Source organism: Xenopus tropicalis, chromosome 6 (assembly GCF_000004195.4).
Source record: "Xenopus tropicalis strain Nigerian chromosome 6, UCB_Xtro_10.0, whole genome shotgun sequence".
In the NCBI taxonomy this organism is placed as follows: domain Eukaryota; kingdom Metazoa; phylum Chordata; class Amphibia; order Anura; family Pipidae; genus Xenopus; species Xenopus tropicalis.
The window spans coordinates 63358710-63383451 of record NC_030682.2 but is presented as its reverse complement, the minus strand read 5'-3'; the positions used below and the strand labels follow the sequence as shown (position 1 = coordinate 63383451).

The window sequence follows — 24742 nt, the reverse complement described above, 5'->3', positions numbered from 1 at the left end:
TCCATTCCTTTGTTGCCATGATGGTTTAAATAAAAAGGTGCATCTTGATTTCTGGTAGTTCTTAGTCATGTTTCACAGGAGTGAGAGCCCTTTGTATACACTTTTTCATTTTCTTTTAACTTGTTTGTAGACAACTTTAAATGAGTGTAGAATAAGCTATAGTGCTATGAGCACACTTTTACATTTGACTTGATGAGAGAAAGCTAACAAAGTAAGATTTAATTTTCTATAAATTAGATTTATTGGCTTACTGTAATATACAGTATTTTATCTATAGCACATCATATATTTTATAGATTTTAATGGAAAAATACATTAAGACAAATTCCAGATACATGGTACAACTTTCTACAATTACTACTTAATGGAAATCACCAAAATGTAACACACTACAGCTGAAAATGAATGAAGGCACAATAAAAAACAAAAGACAATGTAAATCAGTCTTTAAACCATTGTACCCTATATGTATATAAAAAGTACAAAGAATATACTTGTTTACCTATAATTTTGAGTTGTGGGTATCTAAAGACATTATATTATATTGTTGTACATGCTTGCTATAAAGGAGTGCCATGGGTAAACCAATAAAGTCCAGTATAAATTCAACATTGCTTCTGAGTAGTGATGAGCAACTAAAACGGGTGCAATTCAGCGCGTTTGAAATTGTCACACGTATCAAAAAAAATTGTTGTGCACGGTGAAGAAAACCCTGCATCCAAAAAGTTTGTTGCATTTAACATGTGCAACAATTTTTGCCAGGTTTTGTGATTTTCTTGGATTTTTCGGCGAAGCCAAAAGAGACAGATTCGTTGAACACTACATGTGAGTGTCCGGTTGCACTTAACCTTGACCACTGGCAAAAGGAGTGGAAATTCCATGGAAATTAAATGGAAGGTCACAATGTACGAAAGGCGTAAAGGTTATACTGTATGTATTACTACATTCTTGTAGACCAACTACATTTAAAAAATATGAGGGGTCTGTTTGTATCTTCCATTGAATTTACACGAAGAGATATTAATACAGAAGGAATAGACAACTGTGAAATACAAAGTATTACGTATATGCAAAATACAACAAGTGAATTTGTAGATATATTGCACTTTCACAAACACTGTACACATTCAAAGGTAGGTTTCACTAATCATGTACTTAAACTACGACAATGCATTAACATCACCTTATTTAATAACATCAATGGGCATATTGACAAGAAACAAGGGAAAATAATAAATGACTAAAATAACTATATGTTAGGTAGGAGATATTTAAGGGACCGTATGATCAAGATGTGCCTTTTCTCAAGATCAAATAAAAGAACAGATACTCAAAAAACCCCCCAAAAAACTGTATTCCAAATGTTGTTCAGTACAGGTATGGAACCCATTATCCAGAATGATCGGGAACTACAGTTTTCCAGTTAAGGGGTCTTTCCGTAATTTAGATCTCCTACCTTACGTTTGTTAAAAAAAATATTTAAACCGTAATTAAAGCCACTAGGATTGTTTTGGCTCCAATAAGGATTAATTATATCTTAGTTGGGATCAAGTACAGGTACTGTTTTATTATTACAGAGAAAAGGGAATCATTTAACCATTAAATAAACCCAATAGGGCTGTTCTGCCCCCAATAAGGGGTTATTATATCTTAGTTGGGATCAAGTACAAGGTTCTGTTTTATTATTACAGAGAAAAAGGGAATCATTTAACCATTAAATAAACCCAATAGGGCTGTTCTGCCCCCAATAAGGGATAATTATATCTTAGTTGGGATCAAGTACAGGTACTGTTTTATTATTACAGAGAAAAGGGAATCATTTAACCATTAAATAAACCCAATAGGGCTGTTCTGCCCCCAATAAGGGATAATTATATCTTAGTTGGGATCAAGTACAGGTACTGTTTTATTATGACAGAGAAAAGGGAATCATTTAACCATTAAATAAACCCAATAGGGCTGTTCTGCCCCCAATAAGGGATAGTTATATCTTAGTTGGGATCAAGTACAAGGTACTGTTTTATTATTACAGGGAAAAAGGAAACCATTTTTAAAAATGTGAATTATTTGATTAAAATAGAAACTATGGGAGATGGCCTTTCCGTAATTTGGAACTGGATAATGGATTTCTGGATAAGGGGTCCGATACCTGTACAAGGGAATTGGCAAAGTTAATATAATTCTTTATACAATTTTGTCTGCTGCTTAAAGTGTCAATCACAGCAGACCACAGCCATAGGCCCAGATGGGTAAACCCCCTCTTGTTTCTTTGAAAATCTGAGGCACTGCCATTTTCGGCAATATTAAAACTGTAAACATCTTTATTTTATTTTATGTTTTTTACCTTAATACTTTTATAAAAATTAAATTTTTTAACATCTCTATCAGTCAAGTATAACAGGAATACCAGGAGGAGTGCCTACCAAGAAGGAGTTTGATGTTAATCCTGAATTAATTAACGTAGTGTTACTGTTTATCTCTGGACATCTGCTGGGATTACTTAATTGGATTAATTAACTAAGACATTTTGCAGGGAGCAAGGGTAGTTTGAACATCATAATGTACTTATAAACTGTTTAAGATCTTTTCTAATCAATGTTTCTAATGTATATGGCTTTAATCTTAAAATGCTTCCCTTACAGTCTCAACCTAAAACTGATACCAGTAGCAAAAACGTAACTGAAAAGTAAAGCCTTACCTCACTGACTTCTTTTTCTGCTTCAGAAACAGCCCTGTCTTCATCCACTTCTACCACTTCCTTCACAAGAAGGATAAATCATAATACTTATTTTTCATGTATATTTATTATTATGGTATGAAATGGAAAATAAATGCTGAAAATGGTTTGCAGGACTGATGACTGATGGTTTTTCTTTGGGAAATGCATTCTTAAGCAAAATTAAATTTATTGGTGGTAACTTATGGAATGTGCATGAAAAAAACAACATTCTGGTGAAATAAAACAAACAAATACATGATATAATATCTTTGCAGTTTATGGATGCAACACAATGTTTAGTCTGAGATTTCATACAGTACTGTGCCAACTTAACACACTAAGGGGCAGATTTATCAAAATGTGAGTTTAGAGCTTAGTACATAAAAACTCACCCACGTTTTATTCATTCCTATGAGATTTTTAGAAGTGTATTTATCAGTGGGTGAAAGTTAGAGTTCACCATTTGATAAATACACTTCTCAAAATCCCATAGGAATGAATTGAACGTGGGTGAGTTTTTATGTATTAAGTTCTAAACTCACATTTTGATAAATCTTCCCCCAAAAGTGGCCATACACCTTACTATTACGATCCTTCGTAAAAAAAAGATCGTTCCCACCCTCCACTGAGTTTCAGGGGCTGAATCATCAGATATAGAGGTAAAAACAATAGGGATTCTACCTCCACCTGCCGATTCAGCCATAAACACAGATTTTGCTCAGGCGGGGCAGCCATGGGGCAGTCATTTAAAGGAGAAAAGGTTCAGGTTACATAGCGGATAACAGATAAAACAACATTGTATTTTACAGAGTGTATCTGTTATCTGCTATGTAACCTCTGCCTTTCCTATTTTTCCAGCTTGAATGGCTGCCCCTATGGCTACACAGTAGTTTATATATATAAACTATACTGTAGTAGTCTTTCTAAAGCAAACACAGTTTTACCAGTGCCGTGCAATAGTACTTTATCTTTTAATTACTTTAAAACACTTTCATTTTTTAGTGTTACTGTTCCTTTGATAAATATTTGCTAATACACCAGAAATGGGGATTTTCTGACTTTCCCAAAAATTAAGAGCAATATTTACAGATTTACAGCAATGAGCAATTCATTTATTGTAGCGAGAGTAGATAATTTTATTTACATATAAAAAGTGATTACTCCAAATTAGTTGCTAGTAGGGGGCTTGGATAATGTTAATAAATATATATTCATAGTGACTACCAAGAACTCTAATCATTTAACTTGCAAGAATGAACCAAAAGAATAATAAATAATTCTACCTTCCCCACCTTCACACTGAGAGATACACCATACACAGCTTGTGTATGTGTTTTTCAATATGCTTTTTTACCATTTGTTTAAATTTTGCATGCAACATTTGTTTTTAACCTTTGATACATTTTCTAATAGATAAGATAATGGTAAAATGCAGAAACGCTAAATGCTCTGTAAGTGTAAGAGCTCTGTCAGCATATATCCAAGATATACATGTAGATAAAGCTCTTATATATTATATGACTGTCATATAACTACTGAAATAAAAACTAAATCAGATGCCTAGGATTAAAAAAAGTTTCCCCCCTTTGAAAAAAAAAACCCTGTATACAATGCCATGGGGAATTCCTTACTTTCTTCTGGAATAACAAAAAATGGGTGGTTTACAAGGTTGAGTAAAACTGTATGCCTTTATAACCTGTACTTAGGTTTAGATTTACTGTACTTTCAGGTATTTTCAATGCTAAGGAGCATGTATGTAGAGATTTGCAACTAAAGCATTCAAATAGACTGAGGGGCAGATTTATTTAAAATGTGAAACTAGAGCTCACTACAGAAAAACTCACTCATTCCTATGGGATTTTTAGAAGTGTATTTATCAGTGGGTAAAAGTTAGAGTTCCCTTTTTTTTTTAAATACTGTTCTAAAAATCCCATAGTAATAATTAGAGAGTGGGTAAGCTTTTCTGTAGTGGGCTCTGGTTTCACTTTTGATCTGCCCCTATATGTTGCCACTTTAGCGGGGCTACGTTATTATGCATACATATTTTTAAAGCTGTGTAATGATTTTATGAAAATCCAAATAAAGAAAGATGATTGGCCAGCAAAAACACTAGCCTTTAATCATGTAGTCACCCCCAACAACAATGATATATACCAACAGGAAAGGCAAACATCAGAACTAAATGTTTTGAGCCTGGCTACACTTTGTCAAAGGTATCAAGTGTCCCACCCAGAGTGCAGAGTGGCACAGAGTGGCACTAATGTCTCTCTGCAATGAAATTTCAGGGTGACATATAGGGGCAGGTTTATCAAAGTGTTTAGAGCTCACCACTGTGACATTCCTTCAACCTCTATTCATTCCTATGTGATATTAAAGGCATATTTATTAATGGGTGATCTCCCCATGAGAATGGAGGAATTTTACTGTGGTGAGCTAATTTCACATTTTGATAAATCTGCCCCACAGAGCACTAAATAAGCTATCACCACTAGTAGTAAAAGGTTGTCTTCCAAATTTGCAAAAGTTTCATTTGCCACTTTTTAGAAGAGGCCTGGTTCACAAAGCAGCAAAACCAATAGATGCTGCAATCCAAGGGCACCAACGCCCAGGTAATGGATTGGACTCTTGCATATATTGTCCCTAGCTGATCTTTCTGAGCTCAGTAAATGGTTGAGATTTGTCCAGGGGCATAACTGGACTTTCCTGGTCCCCACTGCAAAAAGTTTTTTGGGACTACCTCATGTTACATCACTTTACTGGGCTCCCCTTCCTCCAGCAAGTAAATTAACATGACAGCATCGTTGAGCGAATGGGTACCAGCGGGGGGTCCTTGTTGTTTGAGCCCCACTGACATTTATAAGTACTGTACAATTGTCTTATGAGGGGTATTTTAAAAACATCAGTTAAATAACACTGTTTGTGTCTTTCCAGTTATAGTATATATAGGATAAACTTTGAGGGCCAAATCTACTACACTATGGCAAAAGTGCCTCTGCCTCCCATTGTATTAAATGTGGCATGGTTGTTTGAAGATTCTGAATACCACATTACTAGGTGTGAGATGTATTGTCCAGACAGTTTATGACCAAATAAATTTTTTCAATATTAATTTATACAGCTTAGTTACAAAAATAAATAAATAATAATAATACATTGCATAAAACAACTTATATATATATATATATATATATATATATATATATATATATATATATATATATATATATATATATATCTATATATATATATATATATATATATAAAACCTTGCATCATCTAAATTAACAATTTTCATAATAAACATACTTTTAAGTAGTATGTGCCATTGGCTAATCCTAAATAGCAAATTGGCATGTTAAGTACTAAGGGCCGCCCCCTGGCTTTATACAATTCAAAGTGCACACATGCAATTCAAAGGCACATATACAAGTTAGGGCACATCAGCCTGTCTTTTGCTTCCACACTTCTGGTACTGTTTTATTATTACAGAGGAAAATTAAAAAAAAAACTTGTATTATTTTCTTATAGGAGATGGCCCACAATCCAGAGCTTTCTGGATATTGGGTTTCTGAATAAGAGATCCCATGCAAGGACTGTATTTATTTTATGTAACAGGTCAATGCTAAAAGCAAATATATATATGCCGATCCATAAACTGCTCAGTAGAAGAATGGAATGGAGTCACAAAAATTGAAATGTTATATTAAAATAAAAGCATGACTTGGTGACTGGATGCAGTGGCAGGAACATGTAACATAGCTGGTGGTTACTGGAAACTCACCACTGACTTCTCTACCAGTTCTGTTTGTTCGTCAAGCTTAGTTTCTTCAGCAGGAACATCAGTGACTGACTCTGTCTCTTCAGACTCGGCTTCCAATGCAACAGCTACATCTGACTCCACCTTATTTTGTCATAGTAAAAGTATTTACAGTACTTGTCATTGGCTAAATTCAAATGCAGTTTCACCAAGAATATTCATCTAGCTGGATTATATATTTGTACATAAAGGGTCAGAAGATGGGCATTATGCAAAATTTGAAATGACTGTGTGCTGCCAGTTGTTTGCCAATTATTAAATGAAGGACTGCTGTGTATTTAAATTGATGGTAGTAATGTGAATGATTTCATATTGTGCATACATATAAACATTTCTGTATGCATCAGTATGGGCCTCTAAGAATGGGTTCAGCAAACAAGGGCTTAACTTGTTAGACATCACTAGTATCTAGCTACACTGGAATAATTTATCCATACATACTGTATGAATGTAATTGTTACATTTCAAGTTGAACGTCTAAATGAATTTCAATTTCAAAATACAAATTTTATTATAATGGGAAGAACTAACAATTAATATCTTTGATTGCAGATTTTTAAAAAAAATGTGTGATTAGCCTTAGCCTTAAAGGTGGGAAAAAAAAAGGTGCTAAATACTTTTAAAGCAAATAGTTTGGGTCCTTGAGCTGCCTTCCTCCACCTAATCCTTATACCAACCAATAATTAACCACAATGAGTTGGCACTCACAATAAATTGCAGACCCATAACTCTTTTAAGAAAATAATAAAGTGAATTTTATTTCTATTTTACACAATCAATATATATGAAAAAGAGAAAAACATCTTATACATTATACAATGTATAAGAGTATTTTCTCTTTTTCATATATTTTGATTGTGTAAAATAGAAATAAAATTCACTTTATTATTTTCTTAAAAGAGTAATGGGTCTGTAATTTATTGTGAGCGCCAACTCATTGTGGTTAAGTATTTAAAAAAAAAAAAATACAGGAAAAAAAACTAAAATGCAATTGGATTTCAGGTTCTTTTTGTGGTTTCTATATTTCATTTCATTAGCTTTTAATTCAGGCCCTCTAACATAAAGCCTACATTCTGACATAAAAGGGATGGTTTACCTTTAAGTTTTTTTAATATGTTATAGAATGTCTCATTCCAAGCAACTTTACAGTTGGTCCTCATTATTTGTTTTTTTATAGTTTATTAATTATTTGCCTTCCTTTTCTGATTCTTTCTAGCCTTCAAATGGGGGTCATTGGCCCCAGCACCTAAAAAACTATTGCTCTGTGGGCTTACAACTTTAATAATATTGTTACTCTTTATTTAGACCCTGTTCTATTCACATTCTCATTTAAACAACTGCCTGGTTGCTAAGGTAAGACCACTGAAATTCTTAACTGGAGATCTGCTAAATAAAAAGCTAACTAACTGAAGAAGGACAAATAATAAAAAATGAAAAACAATTGCAGCAATCTCTATATCATACTAAAAGTTTATTTAAAAGTAAACAACATCTTTAAAAAAATACTGGTTTCTTGGGCAATCAACCTTGCAACCAGGTAAGAATTAAATTCTTGAAAAATAGAAAAGCTGAAAAAAAACCTTGAATACTCTGCAAAATATTTTAGAATGTATTGTCTACATCTTAATAAAAGTTATTTTATAGGGTGAACTATACCATTAAATTCCCAGTATGATGTATATGTAATAAACAGCTGAACAGCCAGTTGCAAATTGTTTCAGAATAGCACTCTCTATATCATACTAAAAGTTAATTTAAAAGTGAACAACCCCTTTAAGACAAATACTGGTTTCTTGGGCAATGAACCTTGCAACCAGCTCTTGAAAAATACAAGAGCTGAAAAAAATAAAAAGTTGGATACTCTGCAAAATATTTTAAAATGTTTAGAATTTTAGAGTCTACATCTTAATAAAAGTTATTTTATAAGGTGAACTACACCATTAAATACCCAGTATATTACGTGTATGTAATAAACAGCTGAACAGCCTTGTACAGAACAATCTGGAACAAGAACATTGTTTAGGAGCATAGTGTTTCTGAATCTATTCCAGAATGATGTATTTTCATTTTTTAATACTTTCTGGAATTATATATTTTTAATCATCATATTTGTACATAGCTTTTTTCTTAACTTTACTTCACACTGTTTTCACACTAAAGGGAAGAAAGAGCAGAGAAATGAACATATAAACACCTTTTTTAAAAGCTGTTATTAATGCAAAAAGTAAATGCAGCACTACAATTCCAATAATAGCCTTTGGCTGACTTCTGGTTTTTATTTATATAAGGAAATAATCACTCGATCAAGACTAGATTTGCTTATTTTGAACACCTTTTTAATTTCTTTTATACCTGCCAGACGTGGAAAATTCCTAAGTAACTTGGGCTTTGGGGCAGATTTACTAATCCACGAACGGTCCGAAGGCTTCCGAATGCGTTTTTTTCATAGTGATCGGTATTTTTGCGACTTTTTCGTCTCCGTTGCGACTTTTCCGTATGTTCCGCGACTTTATCGTCGCCGCCACGACTTTTTCAGATATTTTCCGCGACTTTTTCCGTTGCCGTCGCAAAAAAATCGGATTGGTTTTTCCACCGTTTACAATCTCTTAATACGAAAAAATTGCGACGGCATAGTAGCGCAAAATACGATAAAGTCGCGACGGCGACGAAAAAGTCACGACACATACGAACAAGTCGCAACGGCGACGAAAAGATGGCAAAATTTTCGTTTCCAATCCGAATTTTTACCTTTCGGGATTTGGATTCGTGGATTAGTAAATCTCCCCCTTAGTGTAGCAGAGAAACACAATATCCTATCAATATGGTACACAAGTCTAGGCAGGACACATGAATAGTAAACTAGCTAACAATGGCAACTGCAAGCACAGTTACAGGAAATAAATAAAATCATCAAAACAGTCTTGATGTAATTCAATGTTCAGTAAAAGAAAAAAATCAGTCAGCCATATTGACTGATAAATGCTATACAAAACACACTATTTGAAGAAAGCATACATACTGGAAAGTATATCAGTTCTGTTAATTTGTTCACATATATTCAATTTAATTTTTATTAATTTCTCTCGTATAATTTGCTACTCACCACCTCATCATTTTGTTCTAATGGCAACGTAAAGAGAGGTGCAGAGGCATCGGGCTATGAAAATAAAAAATGTAGATAATTTAATTGGAAAACCTTCTGAAACATCAATCAAGGACTTAAAGGGGTGGTTCCTCTTTAAGTTAAAGGAGAAGGAAAGCTACTGAGGCAGTTTATTGACAACAGATTAGCCACAATAGGGCAAGCTAGAATGCTACTGTATATTTATTCTGTAAAATGTATTACCATAGCTGAGTAAACAGCCCTAAAAGCAATCTGTGCGCTAGTAGCTTTCAGCTCATATTACAGCAGGGAGGGGAAGAAGGAGGGGGAGAGGAGCAAGCTGCACAGGCTCACACCAGTGCATGGGAAATTTAAACTGAGAGAAGGAAATCTGATACAGAAGCCCATATGTACACATTAGAAGCAAAGGAATGCTGTGTTTCTTTTTACAGCACAGAGAACTTAGTCTAAATTGGTGTATTTCCACAGACCTTTCTGATAAAGCTTACATGGTTTGACCTTTCCTTCTCTTTTAACTTTAATTCTGAACCGCCATTTTATGTATACAGAGGAGTGACTGATTAAAACTGCAGCAAATATAAACATTCTCTAACATAATTTTGTATTTATTGATTAAATTCTATGTGGTCAGCTTAGTGGAGCATTGATTAGCATTGCTGCCATGCACCACTGAAATTCTAGGTTCAGTTCCAATGAGTTTGCAATGAGTTTGTATGTTTTCCCCTTGCTTGCATAGGTCTGAAAATACTCTTGTATTAAATGGCTTTGAATCATTAATGGTAAAAAATTTTCTTGCAAAATCATGTGACACTACCTTCTCGGGATTATCTGTGCAATTACCTAAATAAACGGTTTTACCACGGGTGACACACTGACTCTAATATTAGGTATTTTTTTTAAATGTTGTTGACCACACAGTTTTCTGGTTGCATATTCATGAAGATTGATATTGTTGGAAAATATTCTTCTTGATAGCAGGTCATTTTTAGTGCCTATGATAATCTATTTGTATAATGGATTTTGTGAGGCAAATATTGCCTTGAATTTACACTTTTGCCATAATTTCATTTTTTGTGCTAAAATTCAACTCAATATTGAAGTTACTGAAATTAGAATGTTTGAGATTTATTAAGCAAAAGAAAAATCAAGAAATGTGAACGTAAAAATTTGGCATATACACCCTGTTACAAATTATTATGCAAATTATATTTTTGCATAATATTCATGAACAACAATGGTGTAGGGTAGCAAGGAGAAAACTGTGTCTACCCCAGAAATATTGCTGACCACCTACAGTTTGTAAAAGATCATGTGGACAAACCAGAAAGTTACTGGAAGAATGTTTTTTGGATGGATAAAGCCAAAATGTAACTTTTTGGTTTTAATGAGGAGCGTTACACTTGGAGAAATAGAAACACTGCATTCCAGCATAAGGCCATATACCATCTGTAAACATGATGGTTTGGGCCTGTTTTGCTGTATCTGGGCCAGGAAGGCTTGCCATAATTGATGGAACAATGAATTTTAAACTATACCAGAGAATTTTAAAGGAAAATTTCAAGACTTCTGTCTGTGAACTGAATCTCAAGAGACATATAGTGAATGTTCTGGAATGGCAAAGTCAAAGTCCTGACCTTAATCTAATTGAAATGTTGTGGAATGACCTAAAGTGAATAGTTCATGTGAGGAAACCCACCAACATCCAAGAGCTAAAGCTTTTCTGTATGGAGAATTGGGCTACAATCAATGTGCACTGATCGAGTCGATGGGCAGGACTGATCAACAATTACCGCAAACATTTACTTGCAGTTATTGCTGCACAAGGGGGTCACACCAAACACTGAGAGCACAATTCACTTACTTTTGCCGCATGCAGCTATTATTGGATCATTTTTTTTCAATAAATACATGACCAAATATGATAATTTTTGTTTAATTTGTTTAACTAGGTTTTCTTCATCTATTTTTAGATTATGTTTTAGGTCACATTTATATAAAATATAAAAGTGTTCACAAACTTTTAAGCACAACTGTATATAAATGTATATATATCCTATGTATTTTATTTCTGTCCATTTATATGAACTAAGTACGCCATTCATATTACAAAGTATATAAATTAAGATGTCTTCTTACCTGTGTAAATCCATTAAATGCTCCAGTGGATGCCTAAATAAAAAAATAAAAATAATAACCTGTTATAACTGAATGAAGAAAGCTACAAATGAAAATAAAAGGGGTTGCTATTCTAATTGCATATAGCATTGGAAGCATGGGCATTTCCTGCTTAAAAGCTAACTCAAATCTGCTACTGCCTACAGCAGGGTAATTGATATTTTTATCATTTAAAGGTTTGCATATGAATGTGTTAAAAAGGAATGTGTGTCCACATTTAAATGCTTAAAAAAGGTTGTGACATATCAGCCCCACCATGGACCTTTGTTTAAGCTGCTGGAAAAAAAGCTCACGGTGACTATTTTACCATAAAGGGATGAGCATTTTGAGCATTTAATCCTGAATGGCACTGTTTATCCTACAGAGTATTGTTTAACTGATACAGTATGTGTGCTATTTTTTAGAAACATGTATTATGTCTGAAAGTATTTTGCATCTTCATTATATAATTTCATCACCATCATTAGCTCTGGGCACTCTGTAAGTTTCACAATGCAGGGCCTTTCTCAGAAAATGTCCCTATATCATTTGATAAACATGAGGAAACAGACACTCCATGCTGGTTGTTTTTTGTGTGCTGCTGTCTTCTTCATGACATGCTTTGAGCTATAAGCTCTTTCAAGGGTTACATATTTAATGGTTACACCGATCTCTTAAAAGTGCATTACCCCACACTTTCCAGTGCATTTGTGGATGCATTTGCTGAAGAGGCTATTTCCAGCCTAGCCCCTGTGAGAACCCATTTATGTGACAAAAACAGTCCAATGCAGTCCAAAAACTAAAGTGAGTTATAGTTCAACCAGCTCCATTGAAAGGACTTGCCCTCAGTATTGCCAACTACCTGCTTAGAGTCCATAAGCAAAAATTCTAAATGGACCTCAAACAAAGATTGGTTATTACATACTGCATTTACAAAACATAAACACAGCATGATAACTAAAGTTTTCCTTTTCAATTAAAGTAGCAAGCAAATCTTGTAGACTGCAACCAAAGTGCACAAAGCTGCCACAATATAACCTGTCTTACCCATTTGTTGCTCATAACAAAAAACAGCAGCACAATTTCTGCATGAGTGTCTGTTACCTCATGTTAAGGAGACAGGTACCATCCATCATTATATAACCACAACCTGGTCCAGAACCTATTGTCATTTAGAATGTCCTCATATTATATATTAAATGATTACGTATTATTACATATTTATATTATAAAATAACAATGAATAGAATGAGTTATTTTTTAAACCTTGGTTGGCCAAAGTTGCTACAGGTGTTGGTGCATAGGTTGATTTGTGTGTGCACGTGTATTTGACTTAACTCCAAAAATGTACTAAAATTAATGGCTAGCTAATGTAATGCTATTACTCCCTAGAAGATATTATAACCAGACTCTGTAACAAAAGACCTCATACGGGGTTTCCTTTATGATTGCCTGAGCACAGACGCTTGGGAAATCATAAAGTGTTCATCATGGAAAATACATAACAGAAACCAATTTTTAAACATTATTGTTTCTATAAGAGCTTAAAGTGCATGTGAAGAAGTAATCAAATATTTTTGCATAAATTACCCTGTGACAGCCTTTTTGTTAGGAAATTCTGAATTGCACGTCATGTATCGCTCCTATCATGTAAACAGGGATCCTCAAACTACGGCCCAGGGACTGGGAGGACGCAGTGGGGAGCGGGAGGACACAGCGGGGATCGGGAGGATACAGCAGGGAGCAAGTGGGAGTACGCAGCAGGGGAGCAGGGAAAGGGAGGACGCAGGAGCGGGCTTTAGTTTGAGGACGCAGCAGGCAGAGCTGTAATCTGAGGATGGAGCAGGGAATGAGCAGGCCATAGTTTGAGGATGCAGTGGGGGGGGGGGGGCAGGGTTATAGTTTGAGGACTACAGTCTGGCCCCCCAACAGTCTTAGGGACCATGAACATGAAAAGTTGAGGACACCTGACATAGAAAGATGCCTGTAAAAGTATCTGATATAATTAAATAGTGGTTATTGTTTATAAGGATCCCTGCTGCTTAATGAAATGAGCGCATGAGGACATGTTGCACATACATTCTGTATTCAACACATACTTGCAACAATTAACAAAAGGAATGGGTAAAGAGTGAAAGAAGCACAAGGTAGAAAAAGGGATATTGTTATATCTAAACTAGACTACACACTGGGGAAGGCAGGGATACCTCTTCTTTTTCAGGCTCTATATCCTGGAATAGGATTCCATATCTCCGGTTAGCAATCTCATCTTCCGATAAATCAGAGCTGTTGGCCTCATGGTCTTTGGAGCTAGAACAACTCTCAATATTGTGGTTTCTGGAGTCACCCAAGTGAAAGAAAGTTTGGGAACTACCAATGGGCAAACAATTTTGCAAGGATACCTCTTGCATCTTTTGGTCAGAGGCAGTTAATATATCATATACGGTGTTAACTGTAGTGCTTTTGACCTCTGAAGTATTCATGTTTGATGAACTGTGGTCATTAAACCAGAATTCATGTTCTGGGATATCTGACTCTACCCACGAATCAGTGGTGCATGATGGATCCCAGTTAGGTGGCCATATGCCATCGTTATGTACATGAAAGGTATCGTTAAATTCACTGTTTGAAATGTCAGTGTTGTCTTTCTGCAATATACCTCCTTCCTGATCTACATGCCCATGATCTGTACTGTCAGGAGATATATTAATTTTACTTGTGTTAAAGCAATTGTCAGATCCTAGAAGCAAGTTAGCCTTATTTTCAGGAGAATAAGGTATAACTTCATAAACCTCAAAAGATGTTTGCTTTTTTAAAACCCTAGCACAATATCTCAGTTTATTATCTGGTTCCTTTGTTTCACTTACATCATTAGATGTAATATCACTTTCATTGCTAACAGAAGTATATATAAAATCATTGTTATGAGAATCAGTGTCTACTTTATCTATAAAGCTTTTATGGCTACTTTTATCCAAAACAAACTCCTCATCAGTAATATCATTATTACATTCAAAATACTTTTTGTCATCCTCTATTGCTAGGGTTTGTGGCAATTGTTCCAAATCTAAAGTCTTTAAAGGTGAATCATGCTGTTCATTCATTGCATTCAATGCATTCCCTCTTGGATGCTCCAAGCACTGCAATTTTAAATCAATTTTATCTGTTATATCTGTCTCAGACTTTTTATTCACCAAAACTTGTTCCTGGTCTAATGCAAATTCTACCTCTGTGGTTTCCAAGTATTCCTTAGTTGATAGTTGAAGACTCTCTGTCTCATTCAATTGGTCATTGTTGGGGCTGTATTCTTCACACTCCTCTTCAAAATTATTTTTTATGTTGCTTGAAGGTTCAGTTTGTTCATATAACTCAAGGTCTACAATGAACACATGTTTTCTGGCCCCATCTAGCGTTTCTTCTTTATCTAGGATTTCTGTCTGTAGACTGTTATCAACAATATTTATAGTATCTGAAATGGATACTTCTGGCAAAAACTTATGAACCTCTCTATCTTCAAATGATTCATTTCTGTCTAAATTTGATTCCAATGAGTAATGCTCCTCGGCACATTTAGAATGTGCATTTTCTCCATGCAAATTGTCTTGAGAATCTTCAGCTTGGGCAGTCTCATTAGGTGTCACCCTATCTCTGACTGTGCTATTTTCAAGGCCCCAGCTATCTGCAACTTCATGAGGTTGAGATATGTTTAAATCTTCAGCTGACCCACAGCTTGGGGTCTCAGCCATTATCAAGTTACATAATGACAAACTTTCAGAGACAGGCTTTATGCAGACAGGAAAGTAAAGAAGAAAAAAAGATAGCATTATGGAAATAATGAAAACAAAATCAAGCAATCATATTAAATAACTACACTACATTTTAACAGCATGGATCTATTTTTTAATGAAGGGAAATGCTTGAAAATAGGATTATAAAAGCAACAGATTATGTCATTATAAAAGGAAACATGCAAAATATACTTACAGGCTGTACAACTTCATTGTTAGTCTGTGTGGAAGGACAAAAACACTACAATAGTCACAAAAAAAGGTCAGGAAATATCCATGAAAGAAAACCCATCATACATAAATATATATTTATTATACAAATGTATAGTACATGAAAATGTACACAGTAAAAAACATAGATATTTGCATAGAGATTCTCCACTTTGGCACGGAGCACATTCATGATAAAGAGCAGTGAATCTCATGACTTATTTTAATAAACCATCTTTTTGACTAAGAACAGAAGGTGTTTGTCAGGGGTTCATGCTCTAGAATCTGAGTGGCCTGTATTTATATTCTTATCTATGGCTCTTAATACAGCACTGCATATCATTATAAAGGCAATATAAACAAATAAATGTTACATTTGTTTTTAACATTTCACTCTTAAACATTTTTTAATGCTCTTCAGAATTTTTTGTTCCTTTCTAATTAGATCACATTTATATAAATTCTAGGGTGCAATCTTACCGTCCAGAGATCCCAAGGCAATGTCTAGAAAAAAATAGAATATATTATTCTGAGAAACTACTGTAATGATGAAAAGGTACGGGGGACAGAACTAAACTTGATTGTTCAACCAAAAATCTCTAATATTTCTTAATATGGCGAGCAGTAAAGTCAGCCCCTAAAAATGCTGTGCCAAATTAATTTGTATTTGTTTAATTGTTAACTAATACAACTAAGGATGATTAATGTTCTAAATGTGCCAAATTCTAAAAAGTCCTTGAAAGTATGCATCTAGCGCAATATTTCTTAATCAAAGGATCTAAAAGACTATAGAGAATCAGCTTTGCAATCCAAAATTGCTGCTTGCCGTAGGAGAATATTCCACTATATTCAAGGATATTGTGGTGATCCACTTTAAACAGCATGGAGACTCATTGTATGAGCTCTGATGCACAGGTTAAGAACCCCTAATCTAGCGTTTTAATGAACTGGTTATCTTCCTGCCTTTTATATCTGTTCCCTTTTGACATGATTAAAAAAATAAATGTGCTGCCATCTCCTTATGCAAATGCTATTTAAGCACACCTGTCTACTATTTATACTACACCTGTCTAAACTGGCCCCATTCATTAAATGAGCTTAGTATTGGGAATTAATGATTGAGACAGGTTATGTGCTGTTTGGCTGTTAAGCACCATAGAAAATTAATGTGTTTAACTGCTCAAAGAAATCAAAATTAATCTGATAAATCTTTATGTATTCCTAAATTCAAACCTTAAAATCTGCCCCTAGTTTTAGAAATGTTACTTTTGATAAATGTATGTTTATGGAAGGTTTACCTGTGATAATGGTGAATGGGACTGTACAATTCCCACTGTTGCTGATTCTGGCTTAAATGGGTCAAAATCCAAGTCTAGTAAAGATTCTTCTTTTTTTTCTTCTACTGCTTCATTCTGTAGAACAAATAAAGTGAAGGCTGCATCACAGTTCAGTACAATATTATATTTTAAGAACATTTTTTTAGAAACAAATTACAAATTTGTACAGGTATTCATTTTCTGATGGGACCAGAGAAGGTGTCATCAGATGTGCTTCAGATAAGTACATAAGAGAGTGGGATAGCAATACTATATGATACAACTTCTGACTTGTGTAATATATCTAATGTCCTATTAGATTTTCAGACCCCCTAGTGAATATATATATATGGTGAGTAATGGTGATTAATGATGAATAAATGTACAGACCCTTTAGTAGTCCCCATGCATAATGTAAACTTGGTGAAAAAATGAATATGGCTAGAAATGCAGTTTAGAAATACTAAACTGACCCGACTAGCCAAAAATCTCATCTTAGATTCTTTTAGAACTGTCTGGGACAGTGCACATCCTCAGTGTGCTCTAAGCAGCTGTTGAGAAGCTAAGCTTGGGGGTTGTAGTTAATTATCAAGCCGTCAGTAACTGACAGCAGCACAGAGCATGTGCAGGGTATCAGCAGAAAAGATGGGGAGCTACTGGGGGCATCTTTGGGGGCACAGATCTTCCCTGCTTAAGGTCTGTGGTTGCCTTGGGCTGGTACAGAAACCCAAAACATAATGTACAACATTTCTAATCTGTTTCTTTATTTAAGCTTTAGAAGTCATTAGTAGGCAGGGTTAGTACAATGGAGGCAGAGTTACAAGTGCAGGAAACTCAGAGGATAAAATTAGGGATAGAGGTGTTTCCCCACCAAAATGTTCCAGTGGAGGTCTAGAATGTAGTGTTCTGCCTACTGTTTTTCAGCACTGTTCCTGACTGTTTTGTTATTAAACTGCATGAGTGTTAACTGGTTGGCTGCGAGGTATCATTGGCACCCAATCTATTTGCATTACAAGAGTTAAATAAACTGTCATGTATAGTATATGGCATCATCCTGCAGTATTTGTGTTAGTTTCCAATGTAAATGTGAGGGTCCTGTGAGTAATCATGATGTTTGATAACTAGTAGGTAAGAGAAGCGGAAACAATGCTTTTCATCTGCGCTTGAATTTGTAAAAGAGCCTTTACATGTGCCTCCCCCAGACTGCAGTAATACTAGCAATTCTCACAAAACTCATTCTGCTAGGCAAAGAAAATAGACAGAGTTAATTATATTAAATTATATATAAATTATTTCATAAATTATATATTAAAGTTATATTTAAGTATGGTCAGTTTTTTATGAATAGATTTTTTGCATAAATAAAGAAAATGCAGTTCTAATTCCATATATACAGAAATACTAAATAAACAAATAATGTTTTAATTTGCAACTACATATACAAATCTTGCCACTGACAATTTGAATTATTGGTAAGTGGCTTAAAATCAATTTTTTATTATGAAATTCATATATGGTCAACATGTAAATACGCATACAAACACATAACAGATTTGCCTATAGACGCACTATTTACTATGTGTATATAAAGTATATTTCTTATGTACTGTCATCCCTTGATAGCTATTTGTCTACCTACCTACTGCTAGAAGTTGCAAATCAACAACAGTTGGGGAGCAATTTAATTTATTTTCTGTACATGCAAAGTATTTCTTCATTTTGTTTTACCTGTGATGGAGTTGTCACATTAATTTCAGGGACAAAATTGTCTTCAAAGAAGCTAATGATGTTTTCTTGCTGCAATTCTTTTGATGGGGTGAGTTTAGGTAGAGGTGGGACAGGAGGACCTTTCCTCAGCTATGAAGAAAATAAAAACACAGCACAAATGTTATTGCAATCAACCAAAGAGGTCTTTTTCAATTCATTTTAAAAATAGATACTGCCATTTCATAATCCCCAGAGAAGTGTTTTTATATGATTAAACATTGCATTGTTTATTTATTTTTGAGAGCTTTATTAAAAAAAGTTTAAAATGTTATTATTATTATGTTATGTGTTATTTATGTTATGTGTTATGTTATTATGTTACATTTAAAAAAGGCAGTGTCCCAGTTCTAAATCAGAACAAAGAAAAGGCATATACTCCCATGGCTAAGGTTTTTTTTTCTTACAATACAAAATAATAATATTACTGTATGTATGCTAGCCTTCTGGAGTTGGTAACAAAACCTCATTTCTCCTTAGTCAATCTTGCTATGTTCAGTGTAGTTCCTTTAAGTTTGACTGCTCCTAAATATACACACATACATACTCAAAAAAAAATGCAAAAAGGCATTAAATAGAGATTTAGGCTTAGGGCATATATCGCCAGTGCTTGCTCCTCTGCCTTAGACTGTTCACCTGCATCAAGCTGTCCCTGTACTCAGGGGGATTTTGGCCAGAAATAATGCAGTGAAGTGTGTCTACATGTAAACGGCAGGAGGCAGAGGCAGTAGTGTGTGGGCATTGGGGTACACATATTGAGGATCTGCCAGGTGGGCCATAAGCCTTATATGAAGGGGGGAAGGGTGCAGAAAGGCACCACCACTACCAGACTTGGCATCTGAAATACCATCATGTTTATTGTCTACAGTGATCAGGGCCGCTGCTCCCTATAAGCAGAGTACTCAGTCTGCATAGGGCACCAACTCCCAGGGGGGCACCATCCCAGCTGCTCCAAAAAAAAAACCATTTTTATATATTATAACATACCGTCGGTTTTTATAGCGCATCCCGCTGTCCCAGATAGCTCTATCAATCTATGGGGGCTATTGGGGGCACTTACTATGGGGGCATTGTCTATGGGGGCAATTGGGGGCACTTACTATGGGGGCATTGTCTATGGGGGCAATTGGGGGCACTGTGTGTGGGGCCCCTATAGTAGGTGGTTTTTTTTATTATTTTATTTTTACTTCCGTAATATTTGGGGGAGGGGGCACAAAAGTAAATTTCTGCTTAGGGCACCCATTTGGCCAGCAGCGGCCCTGACAGTGATAAATAAAGCAGCAGTATTTTATATATAAAGGGCATATGGGATATAACTGAAGTGGCATTGAGAAACTGCATGCTTGTGCAACAACAACTGCTATTTAAGCAATCAAATGCAAACACATACTATCTTTACTTGATACATTTCTTGAGTTGAAAGAGACAGCTTAATTTTTGTACTCATCTTTGTACTTAGTTCTTTGACCTTGTATATGTTCCTACCTGTGAGGGTGATTTGGGTCGTGCTGGGGCTGGTGATGAGATAGGTGCTAATGTGTGGTTGGGGCTTGCCAATGGACTTGGTTCTTCTGGGACCTCTTCAGGCGGAGATGGAGTCTTTGCAATTCGCAGTGGACCTGAGTCACTAAGTAAAGAGAAAACAAACTGGTAATTATCTTCAAACACAGTTCAGGAGTCCTAAAATTATTAAAGATTTGGATAATTATTGTCTCTTATATTTCAGCTTGTGGGTATTTAAAGTTTTCTATAGTAACTAAGCAAATACAGAAGGATTTGCTTTTGTATCCGGGTGTATATGAGATAAAAATTAGTCCCAGTGTCACCTTTATATGACTTACATGAGTTACTATTATGGCCGATAATTGGGGAAAGTGCTATATAAAACTATATTACTCTTGTAAGATTTAGTGAATATTTGATGATATCTGTTATAGATCTAGTTAAATTAAACAGCTATATAAAAAAGTGGAAAAGTGAAGTGGATGAATCTTTACTTGTGAGCGGATGATCACTTAGAACAGGTCGAATTGGTCAAAAATGTGGAAGAGCGGAATTCTTATTAGTTGAAAGTTAAAATAATAAAGTGGAATGCTGGGTGGAGTGGAATGCTTATTAGGAGTAAATTGCAATAAAAAGAAAGTGAATAAGTGTGTTAGCTGTTTCTATTTATAAGGTGACTTATGAGAAAATGTGATCAACGTTGCATACACGATAGTGGCAGGATTTGACTAAAGTTGGAAATTGATATGTAGAAGATTAGCCACAGTCAATAATGACTCCAAGGCAAGGAGCTTGTGTGGATAAATAAAAGGTGACAAACAACTTTATCAAATTATATATCTGTATACAGCTATAGTACTGTTCCGAAATTGTATATGTGCTGCAGATAATATATGAAATAATATTTTGAGCAATAAGTTCTGCTGCATCAAAAAGTAACCTTTATGGGACAAACTGCACAAGCAAGTCCCAGGCTACAGTGTTCATCAAGGGCTAGTGTTACAGATTTGTCATAAAGCCAACAGATTTTATTAAAGCCAGTTCAGGTATAGGCATTTACTTAAATCCTATCTGGGACTTCAGCAATGTTTAATTGTGTTACTTTTAATACTATATTATACTGTTTTCCTTGCAAATAATTCATTCTACTATTTAAAATTTCAATTAATACATATATATATATATATATATTAAATATTAGTTTGTAGGGAACTTAGGTAATTATGCATGACCCTGTGCTTGTCTCAGTTATCTCCCTGTTGTGTATGACAGAGATTATTCTTCTGCTATGCTGATATCTGCCACAAGATGGAGCATGACTTTTAATTACAGCAGGCAATTTCTGAGTTCATGTTAACCAGTAGAATGCTTAGATCTTCTTTAGTCTTCAAGTGACCTGCTTTTTGGAAGGTAAGGAGGTATCTGGGGTGCCAGTACACATTACCTCTAACTCAACTGTTCCCATTGTTTAATGGTTGCAGTTGCTGCATGTATTTAAGCCATTCATAATCAGTGCTTGATATCAGTGTGCCTAAACACACTACCTGCATTGCGCCAAGTGACAGTGCACCACCCAGTTGGCTTTGATGTATTGGGCACAAGTGCACCTATTGTTGCAGGGGAACCATAGAGCTAAACTCTGCATTTTGGGTTCAAGTTAAATATTGTGCCCCAGTTACTGGTATTTTCTATTCTAAGTTACCAATATATTGTTTATTTTCCAGGGTATGGTATCTGAAAAAAAAAAAACTAATTGCTAACAAACTACAATAAATCTACTCTTCACATGATTGAGTTTTTTTTTCACAATCATGTTCTTCTTCAACAACAGAGGAAGCCAATGCTTTTAACTAAAAATACTGATGATACCACTCACCATCGGATTCTGATAATGAATGAAAAAAATGGAATATATTATGGTTAATAATGTTTACTATCAACATATTAGAAAATAGAAAGACAGATAGATAAATACATTAGATTAGATAGCCTGAAAACCACACAAAGAATGTAAGGCAAGAAAATATGTTCAAGAGATGGAACAGACTTTTTTAGATCAAATAATGCACACAACACACTAATTATATTAATTAGAGAATACATTAAGTTTGTGTCATGTGTATGCAACATTTCCGTCTCACATAAACATGAAATGTCTGGCCATATATGTTACAATTCCGATCTTTTCCGCAAAAGATTGGTCGTTTTTTCTTCTAAAGTTATAGAGCTGATTTGCCAGATATGCAGGTAGAAATAAAAGAATTTTCCCTCTATCTGATGATTCAGCATTAATGTTTTGCTGATGTTCAGGCTTTTGCTGATATGTGTCACCTTGTCTCCCACTATACAAATAATTTCTCAAATATTGTGAGAAATCTTGTTTCATATGATAATATTGATGCCTGTATGGCCTCCTATACTTAAAAAATCAATTGTGGTCACCTTCCCATAGTAAGAAGGTGCTGATTTACTTAAAATAGTACTAAATCGGACCAGTGCAGTAATAGTAATTAACCAGCCTATGATTAAGTCCGTTGTGGATGAAACGTGTTAGGTGGTTTTAATATGGAATAAAGGTCTTTTAGGGCTCTGGCATACGGGGAGATTAGTCGCCCGCGGCAAAACTCCGTGTTCGCGGGCGACTAATCTCCCCGAGTTGCAGACGCGGCGGGGCGATTTCGGGAAATCGTCGAAAAAGACTTGCGAGTCTTTTTCGGTGATTTGCGCGAAATCGCGCCGCCGCGTCTGCCATCCCGCCGGCGACTTACATGTTCGCCGGTGGGATGGCAGGGGAAGGCAACTCGGGGAGATTATTCGCCCGCGAACAGGGAGTTTTGCCGCGGGCGACTAATCTCCCCGTGTGCCAGAGCCCTTAATCTTCGTTTGGTGTACGAGCTTACAAACAAAGCAGTTACAGTAATTAATCACAATTAGTTTTTATCAGACAAGTTAAAAAATAAAGCCAAAGACTGGATTGATTTCTGCTGATAACTGCATTGGTAACATTTAGCGCTTGTGTTAGCAAATCTGCCGAAGTAATAACCCCTTAAAAATGCAATGTGCAGTTAAAATTTGCAAAGTAGTAACTGTCTAAAAATATTACACTAAAAATGTTAATTTTTGTTCTTAATTATGCATTTTCTTTTCTATGTGTGGCTTTTATGACTTTCCCTCTTTAGAGAATATCTAAATATGATATTTGGGTTTAAAACCTCACAGCAAGTTCCACAACTCTTTTCAGTTACATGCAAATGTTTCTGATGGTGTTACCTACCTTGGGGCTCCTTGAATAGTAAATGCCTTGTCAGCATGCTGCTCTCCTAACTTGGTCATTACTTCATACAGCTTGTGACAGAGCTATCAGAAAATGCAGAATGGAATGATTAGTTCAGTAGAGATGTTTACCATGGTAGATCTGAATCAGTGGAGGTGCAAAAAGTGGTCTGAATTTTCTGGATTTTGAGTCATTTATGAACGCAAGTGCAGTGTGCAGTGCTGGATGCAAATTGCCATATCTTTTACTCAAATTTCAGAGTACTTGTGGCAGCTGTTCAAAGCACAATTTGGGTCCCCTGTAGCTACCGCCAGGGTCAGGGTGGCACTCACCCCAGGGTTCCCAAGAGTCAATAGGCACATTTGGAGGAGGCAGGATGGATTCATTGGATAGCATGTGAAAACAATGACATTTTCCTAGATGCAAGATACATTGATGAATTACATCAATATGCACTCTCAATTTTAGAACACCCACACTTGCAAGTACATGTGCAAATGACCCCTTAGTTTAGGCATTTCAGCCTATTTTAAAACACTATTATAAAATGTCTTTATTCGCACACCAAAATGGTGTGGGATACTAATAAATGATGGTATCTTAAAGAGATACTGACACCAGAAATGAAACCTTTTTTACATCTGTCATAACAATGTCTTTGCATGCTATTTATAATTTTGCCATAAACAGTATTTGCTGATGCTTTTACATTCCCTATTTGATCCTCCATGTTCCTCTATGAGGGGGCTGCCATGTTTGTGCAGCAGAACTCCATTAGCATTAGAAGCTATAACTGACAGGTTGAGAAGGGACAGTCAGGTTGGCAAAACAGTCAGGTTTAGGAACTTACTTACAAAAGCAGGCCTGTCAGCGAAAAATGATCAACATGACCTATATTTTAAAAAGTAGTTTTTTCGGGTCAGTATCACTTTAATTTTAATGGTAAAGAAACCATGCAGTGTGGTCATTTTGAGCCATACATTTTATAAGCATATATGCTTAAATGCAGTATGTCTGAATAGCAAATTTGCATTTTTCACATAGATAAATTTCATATTATGCATAGCTAGCAG

At 35.2% G+C, this 24742-nt stretch overlaps 1 protein-coding gene across 5 annotated transcripts in view; it reads right to left on the bottom strand.

The window, feature by feature from the left end:
- Positions 1–24742, bottom strand: part of amph (amphiphysin) — an 81598-nt gene that overhangs the window by 6653 nt on the left and 50203 nt on the right. The window contains exons 9-18 of one of the 5 annotated variants that reach the window (XM_012964215.3): positions 23670–23752; positions 20378–20519; positions 18857–18985; positions 17111–17224; positions 16293–16316; positions 15799–15843; positions 11797–11829; positions 9640–9693; positions 6501–6620; positions 2699–2758 (exon numbers count right to left, since the gene is read on the bottom strand). In XM_012964215.3, coding sequence (XP_012819669.2) covers positions 2699–2758; positions 6501–6620; positions 9640–9693; positions 11797–11829; positions 15799–15843; positions 16293–16316; positions 17111–17224; positions 18857–18985; positions 20378–20519; positions 23670–23752 — 804 coding nt within the window. The other 4 variants (NM_001103037.1, XM_031903184.1, XM_031903182.1 and 1 more) reach the window with 4 other exon arrangements.